Below are 16,640 nucleotides of genomic sequence, written 5' to 3'. Positions count from 1 at the left end.
CTCACTTTTACCATAGCTTTTTGGATGTTATTGTGGCAAGCCAGAAAGGGGTAACCAGGAAACAATCCGTCATTATAAAACAACACAATGTAGAATTCTGAATAGCCACATAATGCAACAACAACAAAATCAACAACACAAAAAGCAAACAAACACAACAAAACAAAGTTAAAACATTACAAATTTAAGAAAATCCAGACCACGAGTATTTCTTTCGTCTTGTCAAAGATAGGTGTAACATTTAAACCTGGTTTTGTTTTATTACGTTGACATGATATTAGCGTAGTAGCACCTTGTCCCTATATAATACACAACAGTTCAAAGAGTTGTCTTGAATTTGTTATCTTAACAGAAATATCAACTTTGTATTCAAACACGATACGAAGCAGTAACGTTTTACGCAAATGCTGAAGCAAAGCAGCTAAACAACAAACAAACCCACAAGCTGGACAATAAAATACAGACAGTAACTGAAGTATAATGTTATGAATCTATAACGCATCAAGTTTAACAATAAGGTTTAATTTCATCGAACAAGATAAACGTAATAACAAGCTGTACAAAACCAGACCATCAACATCATCACATGTTTTTTTCTGTGAGATAAGAGTAGCATTTATAGTAAACCCACAGCAATTGCTAGATATGGTAACGTTATGTATTGGAACATTTCCAAGTATCGAAACCTACATTCGGACTTGTCATTCGTGAAACAGGATAGTTATCGGTACGAAACGACTTTCTTAAGACACAACAAAAAATGACAAACCATTAAAATTCTGAAAGTTTCGAAGCAATCCATTCAGGCATTGCTGACATACTGCGATTTTTGTTATGGTACCCCTCAAAATGGACGCAAAAACCTCTCGTTTTCTACTGCTCGTGCGCTCCACACATGCATCAGTAGAAATAACATTACACAAGAGATACGCAATATAGAAAAGCAAAACCTGGTCTGGATAGATAATTCATTTGGCTTTCTCCTCGTATGTAATCGTTGCCAAGTTAAGCCTATTGTGAATTTGTGTCGATTTTTTCATTGGTACATAACGTGTTTTTTTGTCAGGTCGATTGTGGGGGTACCCTTACTTCGGCGGCGGTCACGTGATACCTATAACAGAAATCTTTGATCCAAAAAGTGTCCTAGATAGCCCAGTGAATGGTTTTAAATGGCATTTACAGTTTGAATGAAATGACACGGGAATGAATGTTTTAGTTGGGGTACGAAAATGGGTGCAACAATTCTTTTGCTCAGTTTAGTTCAAAAGACTTGTAGGAATTAAGGAGCACCTCCTACTTAGAAAATTCACGGCACATGAAGTAAGCAGTTCAGAAGTCCCTAGAAAAACCCGTGCCATCTAAGCTGCCTTTGAAGTTTGTACATTTAGTCTGCACATTCACCGGTAGTTTGTTTCATGTCTCGCTGACGTTACCATCAAAATAAAGACACGGCGATGTCAACACCAAAGACGTGCAAGAAATAACGCCAAAAAAGACAATTCTCATTGATATGATAATGATCAAATGGGTAGTTGTAAAGGTGTTTTTTTTTTTTTTTTTTTTTTTTTTTGAAGGCTGGCGATAATGTTTATTGTAAAAAAGGCAAATCAAGACAAAACCAAGCTGAATGATTTATGGAGATTCCACATTGCAGTAAGCCTTTCATTTGTCACAGTAGCTTGGGTGCGTGATTGTCAGAACCACACACTGGGGATTATTGTCTGAATTAATTGGGCACATTGACACTGGTGTCAGTAACAAAATCAAGTCAGCAACAATCATTACTCGTAGTCATCAAAAAACGCAGCTAGGCTGGATACTTTTGATACAGGTCCAAATGTATGGATGATGTTGGGTTTTTTTTGTTTTGTTTTTTAATCTCAGTTGCATGCAGGCTGCTTCAACCCTTTCTTTTTTGCCTTTTTCTTTGTTTTTGTTTTTGTTGTTGTTGGCGGGGAGCATCCTTCTTCATTGATCTTTCTTCTTTTTTTTTTAAAGTAATGTTTTTACTATAACATTAACATTACTATATCTAAATGTATTTTAAACAACTTTTCTATATAACAATTCCCTCTCAAAAATGCATACAATATCCAGAGGGGAGCCATATCTATAAATACCAACACACATTTTGGCTATCACAATCAAATAATTCACATAACTTATTAGTGCCTTGGAACTTTGTGAATTTTCAAATACGCCCCAAAAAACTTCCTTTACGGTAATTTTAATAATCATATTATATTTACAATTCACTTTATCCTCAACGCATTTTCAAATGGACATACTTTTCGGGCAAAAATAAAAAATTTTTTCAATATAATCAATTTCGTTCTCACAGTAAGTACAGCAATTACTCACGGAAATGCCTATTTTATACAATAAAATATTTGTGGGGTAAATATTGTGCAATATTTTCCAATGCAACATTCGCAATCTTGTTTCAGTGGTTACTTTGTTTACCATTAACCATTGCTCTTTTCCCGGCCTGAAATCAAATTTATGTTCCCAAAATTTAACTACAACCGGCTCCACATATTTTTCCTTTATAATTAATTTGCGAAATTGACAAGGCTTACTCAGGTTCTTTAAATCGTTGAATCCACATACATTTCCATTTGCAGAGCGTAGTGTTGCTGCTTTAACTGCTGTACAAATCACCCTATATTCAAAGAATCTTGTGGGCTCACATCCAACCTTCTGCTGCATAACTTAATCCAATCGCTAAAAAAAACAGCGTTTGGCCGCAATACATTATATCACTGCTGTTCCATAAACACGTATCACTTAATAACATTTCTCCACCTACTGCTCTCTGAATCATGTCCTTATTTTTCAACCAACAAATTAAAACTTGTTTCCTAAATCGTCTATTTGCCGGATCGCTGAACTAATGGTTCGACCCTTCAAAAAACCATACTGATCTTCACCAATAATATCTAAAATAACTTTAGATAGGCGAACTGAAAGAGTCTTCGCCAATATTTTATAATCAGTGTTTAATAGTGAGATCAGTCGTCAATTATTAAGGTCGTCCCTTGGTAACTGTTTACCCTTATGAATTAATATCATTATTGCCCGTTTTTGTGTGACGGTTAATTCTCCCTTTAAAAAAGATGCATGAAAGGAATTCAATACCATGTATTTTATTTTACACCAGAAGAACTTCATAAAGGAGGTTGTAATACCATCACATCCAGGGGAGGAACCGTTTTTCATATTTTTTAAGGATGTCGACAATTCTGTTAAAGTGATCGGACTATCAATTCCAGTCTTCTGCTGTTCTGTTAATTGAGGAACTTCAACACCATCCAAAAACTGTTCAACCAAATTTTCATCAAACTCAATATTTTTTTCGTATCTCCTTCTAAAAAACTGGACTTGTTCAGTCAAAATATCATCCTGATTTGTTATCACCTGACCATCTGCTTTAGCAAGACGATCCATAATTTTCGCGTTTGAGTGTGTTTTTTCCATATTGAGAAAATACTTTGTATTTTTTTCTCCTTCTTCAATAAATTTAATTCGGGACCTAGTTTGGGCTCCCTTAGCTTCCTGTATTGAATAAATTTCCAGTTCAGCTTTTACTTTATCTTTTTCCATCAACAATTCGTTATTATCTTGATCTAAAACAAGGGCTTTGTCAATCCTATTCAAATTTTCCAACAATTCCCCATGTCTATTAAACTTACATCTATTTTTTTCCTTACTGTACCGAATACAAAATTCTCTTATTTTAATCTTACACAAGTCCCATTTTACGTGATCCTCCATTATTTCATTTTGTATCTCAAATTCTTCCAACATCAAATTCAATTCATCAACAAAGATATGATCCTTTAACAAACTATCATTAAATTTCCAATATGATGGACCACGCTGAAATGAACATAATTTATATGTTATGTTAACCGACCTATGGTCGGATTGTGCAACGGAACATATATTACAGTCTCTAATATTATTTAGCACAGAGTCGGAAACAAAAATGTAATCCAATCTGCGAGCAATAGTTGTAAAGGTTGATCTTTTAGCACAACCAAGATATGACCATCTGGAAACAACAACCGACTATGTTTCATGTGACACATTGTGATCGACAACTTATAATGGTTCTCATTGGTTTGAAAGATATATTTACAGGTGTGTTTTTCTGGGGACCAGGATTCGTTCCTGCAAAACGGGCGCAGTGGCGTGGTGGAAAGACGTCGGCCTCCTAATCGGGAGGTCGTGAGTTCGAATCCCGGTCGCTGTCGCCTGGTGGCTTAAGAGTGGAGATTTTTCTGATCTCCCAGGTCAACTTATGTGCAGACCTGCTAGTGACTTAAACCCCTTCGTGTGTACACGCAAGCACAAGACCAAGTGCGCACGGAAAAGATCCTGTAATCCATGTCGGAGTTCGGTGGGTTATGGAAACACGAAAATACCCAACATGCCTACTCAACGAAAGCGGAGTGAGCTGACTATGCTCTCAGAGTATAGTGTGGGGAACCCAAATGGGCACACGTAAAATTCTGGAACGCTAAAGAAGAAGTAGAGGTTACATGCTGAGTCTCAGTGATTATCAAAAATAATGGTCGAAGTTAGCGGATCATGAAAAATGCGAGCTTCAGCGAGCTTTTTCATGATCGCGAACTGAGACCATTAGTTTTGATAATCACTGAGACGAGGTATGTAACCTCTTTATTCCTCCTTTCTTCAGTTATTCAAAGAAAAGAGGAGTTTTTGTGCGAAAGTTTGATCGAATCATATTCACCCAACCAGTCTACCTGCGCAGGCGATCGATTAATGAGCGGTTGTATAGTTCCGTGCAAATCATTAAATTTTCTTAACACTTCTTGTCAGTTTCCATGTTTTCAACTAAAATCAAGTACACAGTTATGTTGTCATTCTGCTGTGGCGGTAAAGGCAGATAGTGTGTGTTCTGTTCATGTTTTGGTATCGCTCAGGAAATGTTCTTTCTTCGAATGTGACTAGCAGACGAAGTTTTACACCCGTGTTCCAACGTTAAAAACTGTATGAAGTTTAGTTTTCTGGGGCAAAATAGTGTATGAAACCGCTGCATGTTCTTTAAGTTGATTAAATGTTTGCAATTGATTGCGTGTGATCTGTTTATAAAATGAAATACTGTTGAAAACTGACCGTCGGATTGCAGTCTTGTCGATGCAGCCGAAATCTGAAAGGGGAACTACTCGTGTCGCTAGACAAAGTATGAGAGTTACTTTTCCTTGGAATCTTGCTAGCGATAAACGATTGTGCACGGCAGATCTGAATTCAGAAAACAACCAAACTCATGGATTTTACATGGAGATTCATGTGTTCAAGTATGTAGTTGCTGGTTTAAATGCGGTATGGTTGTATCGCACGGGGAGTTGCGCGTGTGGGGTGTGTGGGGGAGAGTTGTGTGTGTGTTGTGTGTGTGCCTGTATGTTGTGCGTATTGTTCTGTGTGCGTGGCGTCGTCATGGTGTACAACGGTGACGGACAATTTACAAACAAACGTGCGGTTGAGAGAGACAGAGAGAGAGATAGAGAGAGAGAGAGAGAGACAGAGAGACAGAGAGACAGAGAAAGAGATCACACAGGTTTAGACTAGAGAGAAATTAACATTCTAATTCCAAGTTCAAAACCTTTAGACAAGAAAGAATCTTGAAGCATACCACACACAATTCAGGAAAACAATTTAAGAATTTACTTTAAGAAATGATCAAAACATATTACAAAGTATACATCCTAATTCCCTATCCTATTAAATTAAAGTTGTCATACCTTGACTATTCGTTGACCGGAGCTGAGAGCTGAGAGTGGCGAACCGCGAACCGAGAACACCCAGACGAGAGATAATGAAGATTCGCGCCACCACGAGGATATCAGGAACAAATTACTTATCAAGTTAATACGCCTAAAACATAGTCCCTTCATTCCACAGAGAATTTCTCTTCAAAAACAAACTATAAAAATATATGTATCAAACATTACCTAACTTATGCAGCCTATTATTCTCTTCAACCCTTATAAACAATGTAAATTTAACCAATACAATAATCATTATCAATACGCCATGCATATTCATGAGCACTAATCCTTTTTGCTGATCCTACAAGTCTCTTAATTAATAATATAAAAAAAGGTACATACAACCTAGAAGCAATAATCAGGTCAACAGGGAAGGGTTAGGGAGGGGTAAGGTGAGGGGGGGGGGGCTGTGGAAAAACCCTGCGCACGTGTAGTTTAGTCAGCGCGAAATGTCGACCGCAATAAAACAACGACAAAGTACTTTAGTGATGTCAGAGAAGGTACAGCCAACCTAGAAACAAATGATCAGGTCAACAGGAAAAGGGGTTATAGGGTTAAGGTGAGGGGGGAGAGTTTCGAGGCTGCTGTCAGCCTCCATAGAAGCTACAGTTAAAATTCCTCGAAATACACAAAAACTCCTGCACTAAGGAAACTACATCAAATACACTATAAAAATATACATCAATAGCATAACAATTCTACGACACATCATTCAATACCAAACACTCATAGGTTATCAACATTGTGAACAAAGTTCCAAACCTAAATCCTTTTTAAACTCTAAAATCCTAATTTCTACCGTGTAATATTTGTATTGTTTGCTCCAGAAATGTATATTTTGTACATTAGAGTTTTCTGAACTTTTGAGTCGCAAAAAGTAGATCCACAATGTGTACAGTCTCTACCCATGAGCTATCGAGGATTCAGGCCCGTTGTTGGGTAAGTGATTTTGGTTGTTGGGTAAGTTACCGAAAAATAACTAGCCCTACAAGTTTACAGAGAGAAAGAAGCAGAGGGGGGGATAAGAAGAAGTTCCTGCAAACAAATGTCGCTTTGGCCAAGCGCCTGCGCGATCGGCGATGAAGTCCTAAACTGATTGTGTCCAAGACTGTAGTGTTTACACTCTGTACTGTCACCATTGATGAATAGAATGGGTAACAGATTCTTGTCCAACAAAATATTGGACTTGAAAACACACAGGAAATCTACTGAAACATTTCAGTATCTCCATCGGGAATCTGCCCACCCCCCCAGCATCTTTAAAGGACTTGTGAAAGGTGAATTGATCAGATACATTCGCACCAACAACAACATAACCACACAGAACAAGGAAACTGATTTATTCCTTTCAAAACTCCTTGAGAGAGAATATATTAATATACCGGACGAACTGGAGTTAATCAAACGGGAAGTCTTGAACATACCAAGAAACACACTTCTGAAACAAAAGAGAGACCATCCCACCAAAAACAAAGCTCCACCACTCCTCATGGTCTCAACCTACAACCCTAGACTGAGACACCTTAAAAAGAAACTCTTGAAACACTGGAAGCTGATTCTACAAAACACAGAATGTTCCGGGTGGTTCCCTAAACCTCCCCTTGTTGCCTATGCAAGACACAGGAACTTGAAAGAACATCTTGTTAAAACCTCTTAACAAATCAATTGACAAGCAACCCCTGCCTTGCTTACACAAGGTAATGAAAATAATACAACGCCAGGAACTTTCACTTATTGAAAAAGACGTACCCCCCTGACATAACAACAGTCACAGAAATCACGGAGAGAATAAATAAAGCTATGCAAAAACATAAGTGGTACACTAACAAACGGTGAAGGTAAAAACAACCCAACAGTTCTTCACTGATCAATAGTGCTGGTAACACGATTGAATCGACACGCAACACGGTCACTCGGCCGCAACGGAGAGGGAGAGACGCACTCTCGCGCCCAACAATCACCCCCACGGCAACTCCGCCCACCACGCCAAATGGGCCCCGCTACACGTATCAAAGACACTACGCCCAGCCACCGGTGCGTTGATTGACACACACTTATCCCGCATCTACACAAACCAGCCAACCCACGGGCGGAACTTGGCCCCACCAATAAGATCGCAGAACAACTCTGACGAGATTGTCTACTAAAACAGACAGAATCAACTACTTGACCACATCACGAGTTTCTCTTGATTCCGAGACCTACCACGCTTTCCCACTACGCTCCGAGACCTACCACCCTTTCGCAAAATGGCCACCACCAACTTCAATATGGAGATTGCTGAAACTCAATTCAACTTCTCGTTGGAAGAAGAAGAGGAGTCTACCATCTTGAAAGAACACGACAGCATCCTCGAAATAAGCCTGTTACCTGCGGACGCAAACGTTCCCGCCCAAGCCATACAGGCTAACCTGAAACCAGCCAAAGAAAGGGTAATCCCCATCTTGAACAAACTGCAGGAAACCATCAAATGCAGAATGAGTCTTACCACTGCAAAGCAATCGCTTATTCTCGCAATCGAGAAGGACCGATGTGTACCCTTCCTTAAAGGGACCACTGAGTTCAACCCAGCACTGAACGGCTCTACTGCCAGAATACAAGAGCTTAGAAATCAGTTTCAGGATACCATAAGGGAAAACAAAATTTTACCCCCTATGAAAGCGTCATCTGTTTTACTCTTTAATGTTCACAAAAAGTCATCGACTAATTCGACCCTTGATACAGTAGTATCACCACGAAACACACACCAGCGCTGTCCTGTCGTTTCTTCGATGGTTATCCTGCAAAATACATGTTATTATTATCATGTGGGGGAAAGTTTGCCATGAGAGTAAACGTCAGCACACACACACACACACACACACACACACACACACACACACACACACATACACACACACACACACACACACACACATACCAATAAACACATGGAAACCACCGACAAAGGACGGACAGCCAGCCAGGCAGATAGACAGACACTAACACATATAATATAATACCGTCCCTGTCATACCATATCTTTGATTGTTTGCAAATTTGTGTACACAAACTGTGCATATATTTGACACGTCTTGTCGTGTATTTACTTTCAGGTAACCCAATTTCGTCATGGTTGTTTTGTTTGTGTTTAAACTGACTCAAATCAACACTTACTCCAAATACACATGACTTTCTGTACACGTTGCCATGGCACCCAGTCTCCTGCCGGCTTCCTTAGCAGCGACCTTCACTTTCAACGCAACAGTCTTCGCACTGGGATGAGGAACTTTAAAGCGTTTGGTTCCCTGCATTACCTTGTTGATGAAGTACAGCACCAGGTTATACCAGTCCTCGTCCAAAATCACCAACTGATCCCACAGAAAACAAGAAGGGCAAAGCCCATACGACTCACATGCTTGACCTTTACATGACCTTGACCTTTAGGGTCAAGGTCAAATAACTAAACCTAGCAATGACATCATACACTAAGAACTGCTTTACACATTTTTCCTACCAAAATACATGTGACCTTGACCCAAGGTCAAGGTCATCCAAGGTCATGCAACACAAAGCTGTTAATTCAAGACATAGGAAGTACAATGGTGCTTATTGGCTCTTTCTACCATGAGATATGGTCCCTTTTAGTGGTTCACTACCTTATTTTAGTCACATTTCATAAGGGTCAAAGTGACCTTGACCTTGATCATATGTGACCAAATGTGTCTCATGATGAAAGCATAACATGTGCCCCACCTAATTTTTAAGTTTGAAACAGTTATCTTCCATAGTTCAGGGTCAAGGTCACTTCAAAATATGTATACAATCCAACTTTGAAGAGCTCCTGTGACCTTGACCTTGAAGCAAGGTAAACCAAACTGGTATCAAAAGATGGGGCTTACTTTGCCCTATATATCATATATAGGTGAGGTATTCAATCTCAAAAACTTCAGAGAAAATGGGGAAAATGTGAAAAATAGCTGTTTTTAGACAACATTTATGGCCCCTCGACCTTGACCTTGAAGCAAGGTCAAGATGCTATGTATGTTTTTTTTGGCCTTGTCATCATACACCATCTTGCCAAATTTGGTACTGATAGACTGAATAGTATCCAAGAAATATCCAACGTTAAAGTTTTCCGGACGGCCGGACGGACGGACGGACGGACGACTCGGGTGAGTACATAGACTCACTTTTGCTTCGCATGTGAGTCAAAAAGGTCAATGTCATTACAATGTACTCCAGACCATTGCTGCACAACGATTTTTGATCCAAAGTAGGAGGTGAGTATGCCTTGTTATTCTACATACGTTAGAGAGACCACCCAAGACATAACAATACCGTTCACTTCACACGTGTAAATATCATGTAAATGATTTTATTCACTAGTGTTAATTAAAACAAGGGACTGAGTGATCGACAAGAAGAAGAAAACAAGGGACCAAATGACAACCTATCATAGAGTAAAGGCGTACCTCCTGGCAGAGAGTCTCCTTGTTTTCTTGTGCCTGGCGTGTGTCACTGCTGTCGGCGAGGTGATGACGTACAGGTGACACCCTTGAAACTCTCGTCACTGCCTTTTTGAGCTGTAGGTACTCGCTTCTGCTCAAATGTTGTCGCCTGTACAATGACACCCGGCAATGTTACTTAACAACTGAAGAGCCTGTTTTTGTGCTAGCTTTCGTATGTACCCCTTCAGGTCTGTTACCGATTTTTTTTTATCAGACACACAAACACTTTACTTCAGTTTGCATAATTATACATCTGTCAAGCAGTTTTTTTTTTTTAGATTTGTCTAAGTTTCAAAATTCAAGAAGCTTGTATTATCTGGGAATTTTGCCTGCAGATGTTGAAATAAAAAACATTTAAAACACCTGTCAGCTTGAATTCATCACGAAGGTCAACACAAATGTCATCCATAAAGCATTACGATTGATTTGAGCAGTGATAACTATCCCTGCATGCTGTTTCGTTGGTAATACACGTTACAAAGTGAACTGTTACCTGTAGTAAATTTTACTCGTTTGCTTTCGCTTTTCCTCGATCTTCTCACGGAGTGTTTCTGTGGAGAATGTGTCCTTTGAAACAGCGCAGGCCAGGAGAATGAACTCGCAATGACAGTAGTTGAGCAGCGAAGTCGTCAGTGCTCGGGCCATTTCACCGGCGTGGGCTAAAGCAGACTCTTGGATGTCATCGTCTTCCCCGCACACAACAAGAATTACGGGTGGCTTGTTTTGAGCAAGGAAAAGACTTTGCAGACTGTCTTTGGGAGGGTTGGAGGTCTTGAGGTTCAGCGCTAGAGCCAGGTATTCGGATGTCCATGCGGTGAACGATTTGCTTGCTACATATTCTTTCAGAGCTGACTCGACTTTGTCTTGAATCGTGTGGTTGAATGGAGTTCTCTGAAGCTGATGTCCATCCGGTAGGTCTAAGGATAGACACGCACATAGACACGGACACGCATAGATGGACAGACAGACACAGAGGCACATAGACGGAGAGACAGAACACACACACACAAGAGAGATTTCTTGAATTGGATAAGCTGTACACATTGTCTACTTGCTCTAAAATATACAGTGGTATATATGTGTGTGTGTGAATGTGTGTGTGAGTGTGTGTGTGTGTGTGTATGTGTGTATGTGTGTGTGTGTGTGTGTGTGTGTGTGTGTGTGTGTGTGTGTGTTTTAGTGACGCATAAAAGACGTCTAAAAATCAATTACAATGGATCCTTTTTGGATTCTGTGCACACCTCATGCATGTCACAAATATAGCATGTTTACAATGCAAACACACACATCACTTAATATGAGGTGCATACTCATAATGTAAAAACGTTTTTTTTAACCTTGATTGGTAAATAATTCCTAGAATAATTACGATCGTTGGATGGGAGTGTGTGTTTTTTTAGTCTGTAAACTTTCTAATACAAAACAATTTATACTGTTGTAAAGTATATGTGTTTATAAATGTATTGGCAGTCTCAAACGAGAAAGACGTACTACTGCGAAAAAAACGTACATCCGCCTCCAGACAGACGGATAGACGGACAGGCATACACACACCCATCGTAATAAATGTATTACCTTCTCGGTTTCTACGTTATGCCGATAAATAAGTTCTTTCAAGAGACACATGAAAGAACCGAATAACGTCATCTTGACAAACTATCCCCCACAGCTAGCCTCCCATTTCGCGCTGTCCATCAGAACTGGGAACATCTCAGGAATTATTTTTAAGGCAATAAATACCTTGAGATTTCATTTTAATATTGCTACGTAAGCAGCCTACAATACCACGCCTTAAACCTGTAAGGGTCACTGTTAAAAGAGAAAATTGGCCCTTTAAACTTCTGAAAGAAAATATCGTGCCTTCGTATGTAATGAATGTTTTCCGTCGTAAAAGACGAACACAAAGTCATCAATTGTCGATTTCTTTTTTTTTTTTTTTTTTTTTTTTATCTCAGTGATTGTGTTTATTGCTATTATACTAAAGCAAGGCAATGAGGCGGAGTATAGAGTCTACACATTGACAAATAGTTTTCAGAAGCTTCTTGCCAATGTCAATGTCCCTTGAGTTAATTCCGCCGTGTTATATTTATTCTGGAGATCGCATGTCATAAACAATTCACTGTAAGCTCAGGTTCTATATAAGTGATCTTAATAACGAACTAGTGAGACGACACGTTGCTACAGATGCATCTTGTGACTGCAGATTCCCGTCTGAAACCGTAAAACACTTCCTATTAGATTGTCCAAAATATCGCGAAACACGTCAAGAAACCATACATTCCCTCCCAAATCACATCATTCACCTCCCTCACCTTATAAACGGAGACAGACAGTATTCTCTAGATTTAAACCGGAACCTTTTTTTCCACAGTTCACTCGTTCATTGAACGTTCAGGCCAGCCGGACAACAACTTTAATTTCTGCACATCTCCTACCCATCCCTCTTCTTTTTATTCCTCTTCTTCCCCTCCTTCCTTCCTTTTACTGTCTTCCTTTATAATCATTATGCTACGTTTATTATGTTATTAATAGATTTGGTTTATTTAGACGAATTGTTCAGCCGTTACCGCCTTACGTTGTACTGTCCATGCAGGAACACCACTATAAGCTTCTAGCTTGTTGTTGTTACCTGTGTATTTTGTATACATGTCATGATTGTAACTTTTGTTAAATAAACTTAAGTGAACCACAAAACCAGGGATAAGTGCTATTTTTTGCAAATTGAGCTATTAGCATATCCATATTCTTCACATCATTTCTTTTAAATTGATGTAAGTTTTATGCCTGTAGCTTCAAAACTCACTGAGATATGGGGTTTCAAAGTATAGAACGGTCCAGGCGGCCATTTTGAGAACAGAGCCTTCAAAGGAGAAGCACATTCAAATGCAATATTTCCTTAGCAACCATGCTTCTATTGTAATGAACATGTACAGGAACACAGTAAAGTAACTTCTTTTTAGTTTCCAATCATCATTTTTATCAAATCTAGCTAAATATGCAATAACTGATAGGAGCACTCTGGTTGGTCAGTTGCTTGCTGTCTTTGTTCGTTTCTTTACAGGCCAAAATCGCTTTACAATTCTTTTTTATTGGTCGAATTCAAAGTTCGCACACACTTGAGGTCAAAGTTGACGCGATAACCTTTCCATTTATAAATATGCGATACAGTGAGGCCCTGCGGGGGATACTTTCAGTAATCCGAAGCCGAAAATGGGTCGATTACCCCTCATTGTTGAAATTTTAAGACAAAAGAAAATATAAGATAGGGCAATAAAACATCGTTTTAAAGACATTTATAGTTTGAATCTGTTTTTAGTAAAGTATACCATTCGAAAGAGGAGAAACTCAGCTTTCAGAATCAACAAAAATCCCAAATTAACCCAGATAGGGCCCAGGCTCGGATTTTCAGCTGTAGCTGCAAAAGGAGGGCCAGCGGTTATCCCTGGTTTCGTGAAACTGGGTCACATATGTTTAAACCAATGTCCCTTGAGTTCAATCATTGACTTTTTGTTTGGGTTCATAGTGATTTTCGTTTTGGACATCTGTATTAGCTCACAGCAATCTAAAGAACTGCTGAAATGAGATTTTTCAAAAAAAGCATTACCGTTCCTTTTCTGATCGTTGTGGGATAGCACAGTACTCCTGAACAAAGGACACGCACCTTTGATGTCGACATGTTGGCTGTAGCTCTGCGGGTATTCTTCTGACATGCGTTGTAAAAAGAAGCAATAAACAGGCATCGCAAAACCATTAAGAAACAAGTCGCGTGAAGTGGAATCAATACATTTAGTCAATCTGTCAAAATAACAGAATGATACTGAACACACTGCATTTAACGAAAAAAAGATAATCCGCGACCGAGACTAAAAGGACTGGCATTCACGTGCAAAACGTAGCGGCCAGCGTTCGCTGGAAGTGACAAGCAGGTATAGCGCAATAGGATACAGCATTTAATAGGAAAGCGTGCTTTTCTCTATTCTTTTGAACTTTCTGAGCTTGTTTTAAATTCAAACATAACATATCTATATGTTTTGGAAATCAGGAAATAATAAAGAATAAGATGAACACTTTTTTTTTTAGATCGATTGCTATATTTTGATTTTAATCAATATTTTCAGATTGTTTATGACCAAACATATTAATTAATTATTCAGCTTCCACGCTGCAATGCAATAAAATTTTCCGGGCTTTGTCGAAGATTGCATGACCAAAATTTTAATTAATTGGATTTTTTTTAAATGAGGGCGTGACAGTGCCTACTCCACTTTTACTAAATGCCGGATATGACGTCACAAAAAATGTATCAAACAAAGAAAAATCAATATCATACCCAGGAACTCGTATGTGATGTTTCATGAAGATCAGTCCAGTAGTCTTCTCGGAATCGCTCTTCACACACACACGCACACGCACACACACACACACACACCCACACACACACACACACACACACACACACACACACACACACACACACCACAACCCTAGTCTCGATTCTCAGTCTATGTTATAACATTTAGTCAAAACTTGACTAAACGTAAAAAACAGCGAATAAACCTTTATTTACACACACACACACACACACACACACACACACACACACACACACACACACATACACACACACACACACACTCACACACACACACACGCACACACACACACACACACACACACACACACACACACACACACACACACACACACACACACTAACAGGGTCCGCGACTGTCTTCTCTTTTTCTTTTTTCATCAATGCTTTTGTGACCATAGCTCTGTTTGGTTTCAAGATTTCTGAAAATCATTTGAAAGTGACAATCTGAAGTTTGAAATAAGTCATTTATGTTGTGTTTTTAATTCATATAGACGCTCAATATAGAGTGTCTACAATGCGATTTTATAAAGCGTTCGACTTTTCATAAAAAAAGTTCGACGAGATATTCTCAAACTGTCCGTTTCAGCATAAATGAATTCATTTACTCACTGTCAACAAGCGAAGATTTATCAACCAATTGTGTCCAATCTTTGTCATCTGAAATTAAAGGAACATTAAACCCATTTTTGAAGTAAATTTGACATCCAAAAACTACATGGGATGGACTGTTTTGGTTAAGACTGATCACACCGCGTACCGTAACATTTAATCTTCTGAAAACGGGATTTTCGACGTGAACCGAAGGATCAACTGCTTTTGGAGGTTTATTGACCACCCCAGCTAACATTCCCATCATAACGACGTTCTGTCTGACCGAATCGTGTGCTAGCTAAAGTATTCTTCCTCTTCTTCTTCTTCTGCGTTCGTGGGCTGAAACTCCCACGTACACTCGTGTTTTTGCTAAAGTATTCAAACTTTGTTTCACATCTCGCATCATTGTCTCCTTTTTTCGTCGCCATCTTGAAGCGCTCTGTCTCGATATGATTCGTTGCAAAAATCGGTTTGGCTCCGAAAAAGCGCACTGACTCCTAAGCCACCCACTGCTGAACTCGTCTTTAAGTCTGGCGAGAATCGCCGCTTTAAACAAAACTGAGCAAAAACAATATTGCACCCATTTTAGTTCCTTTAACCAAAACATTCATTCCCGTGTTATTTCATTCAAACTTTATATGCCATTAAATGCCCTTCACTTGGCTATCTCGAACACTTTTCGGATCAAAGAGTTCTCTTAAAGGTATCACGTGACCGTTGCCGAAGTAAGGGTACCCTCAAAATGGACCTGACAAAAACGTCAGGTTCCAATTAAAAAATCGACCAAAAAAATCAGAATAGGCTTAACTTGGCAACTTTTACATACGAGGAGAAAACTCAATTATCTATCCAGAACAGGTTGTTTTGTTCTGCTATCTGGCGTATCTTGTGTAATGTCATTTTTACTGATGCAGGTATGGAGCGCATGAGCAGTAAAAAACGAGAGTTGTTTGCGTTCATTTTGAGGGGCACCATATGACAAAAAGCGCACACACACACTTATATCCATTCTTATATATATGCATATACATTTGGATCAGATGATACTTAAACAAAATTATCTGCAGCATAAATTCATTTTGCCTAAAACATCAAACAATTACAGCGTAAGGAAATATCGTTTGTTACCATTGCCTATCTCTTGTCATTAGGTTTCCAGTTACATGATGTATTATTAGCGTGCTGCGCAAACCCTGTCAATACCAGATACATACCTTCACACAACAAAACCGACGTTTTCTCGTTCTCTCTCTCGATCTCTGCTTTCTTGTCCTTTCCAAGTCTCCGTCGGGCTTCAATTAGCTTTGGTCGGACGTCAATCCACGATGACGACCTCGAAGTTTCAAATGGAAGCATGTTAATGTGTAATTAGTCACCAGTAATTTTTAA

General features: G+C 39.1%; 1 protein-coding gene across 1 annotated transcript; it reads right to left on the bottom strand.

Annotated features, from left to right (window-relative positions):
* Nucleotides 1-8,789: 8,789 nt before the first annotated feature.
* On the bottom strand, nucleotides 8,790-16,607 carry LOC138949922 (uncharacterized). The gene is made up of 6 exons (XM_070321706.1): nucleotides 16,466-16,607; nucleotides 15,270-15,317; nucleotides 13,890-13,988; nucleotides 10,779-11,202; nucleotides 10,250-10,394; nucleotides 8,790-9,145 (listed from the first exon to the last, which is right to left on the bottom strand). Exons 1-6 carry the CDS (start codon nucleotides 16,605-16,607, stop codon nucleotides 8,948-8,950), a joined length of 1,056 nt encoding a protein of 351 aa, XP_070177807.1. The 3' UTR covers nucleotides 8,790-8,947.
* Between the last annotated feature and the right edge of the window lie 33 nt (nucleotides 16,608-16,640).

This window comes from Littorina saxatilis, linkage group LG16 (genome assembly GCF_037325665.1).
Source record: "Littorina saxatilis isolate snail1 linkage group LG16, US_GU_Lsax_2.0, whole genome shotgun sequence".
Classification (NCBI taxonomy): Eukaryota; Metazoa; Mollusca; class Gastropoda; order Littorinimorpha; family Littorinidae; genus Littorina; species Littorina saxatilis.
The sequence above is the reverse complement of the archived record's forward strand: the minus strand, read 5'-3'. Positions and strand labels throughout refer to the sequence as shown.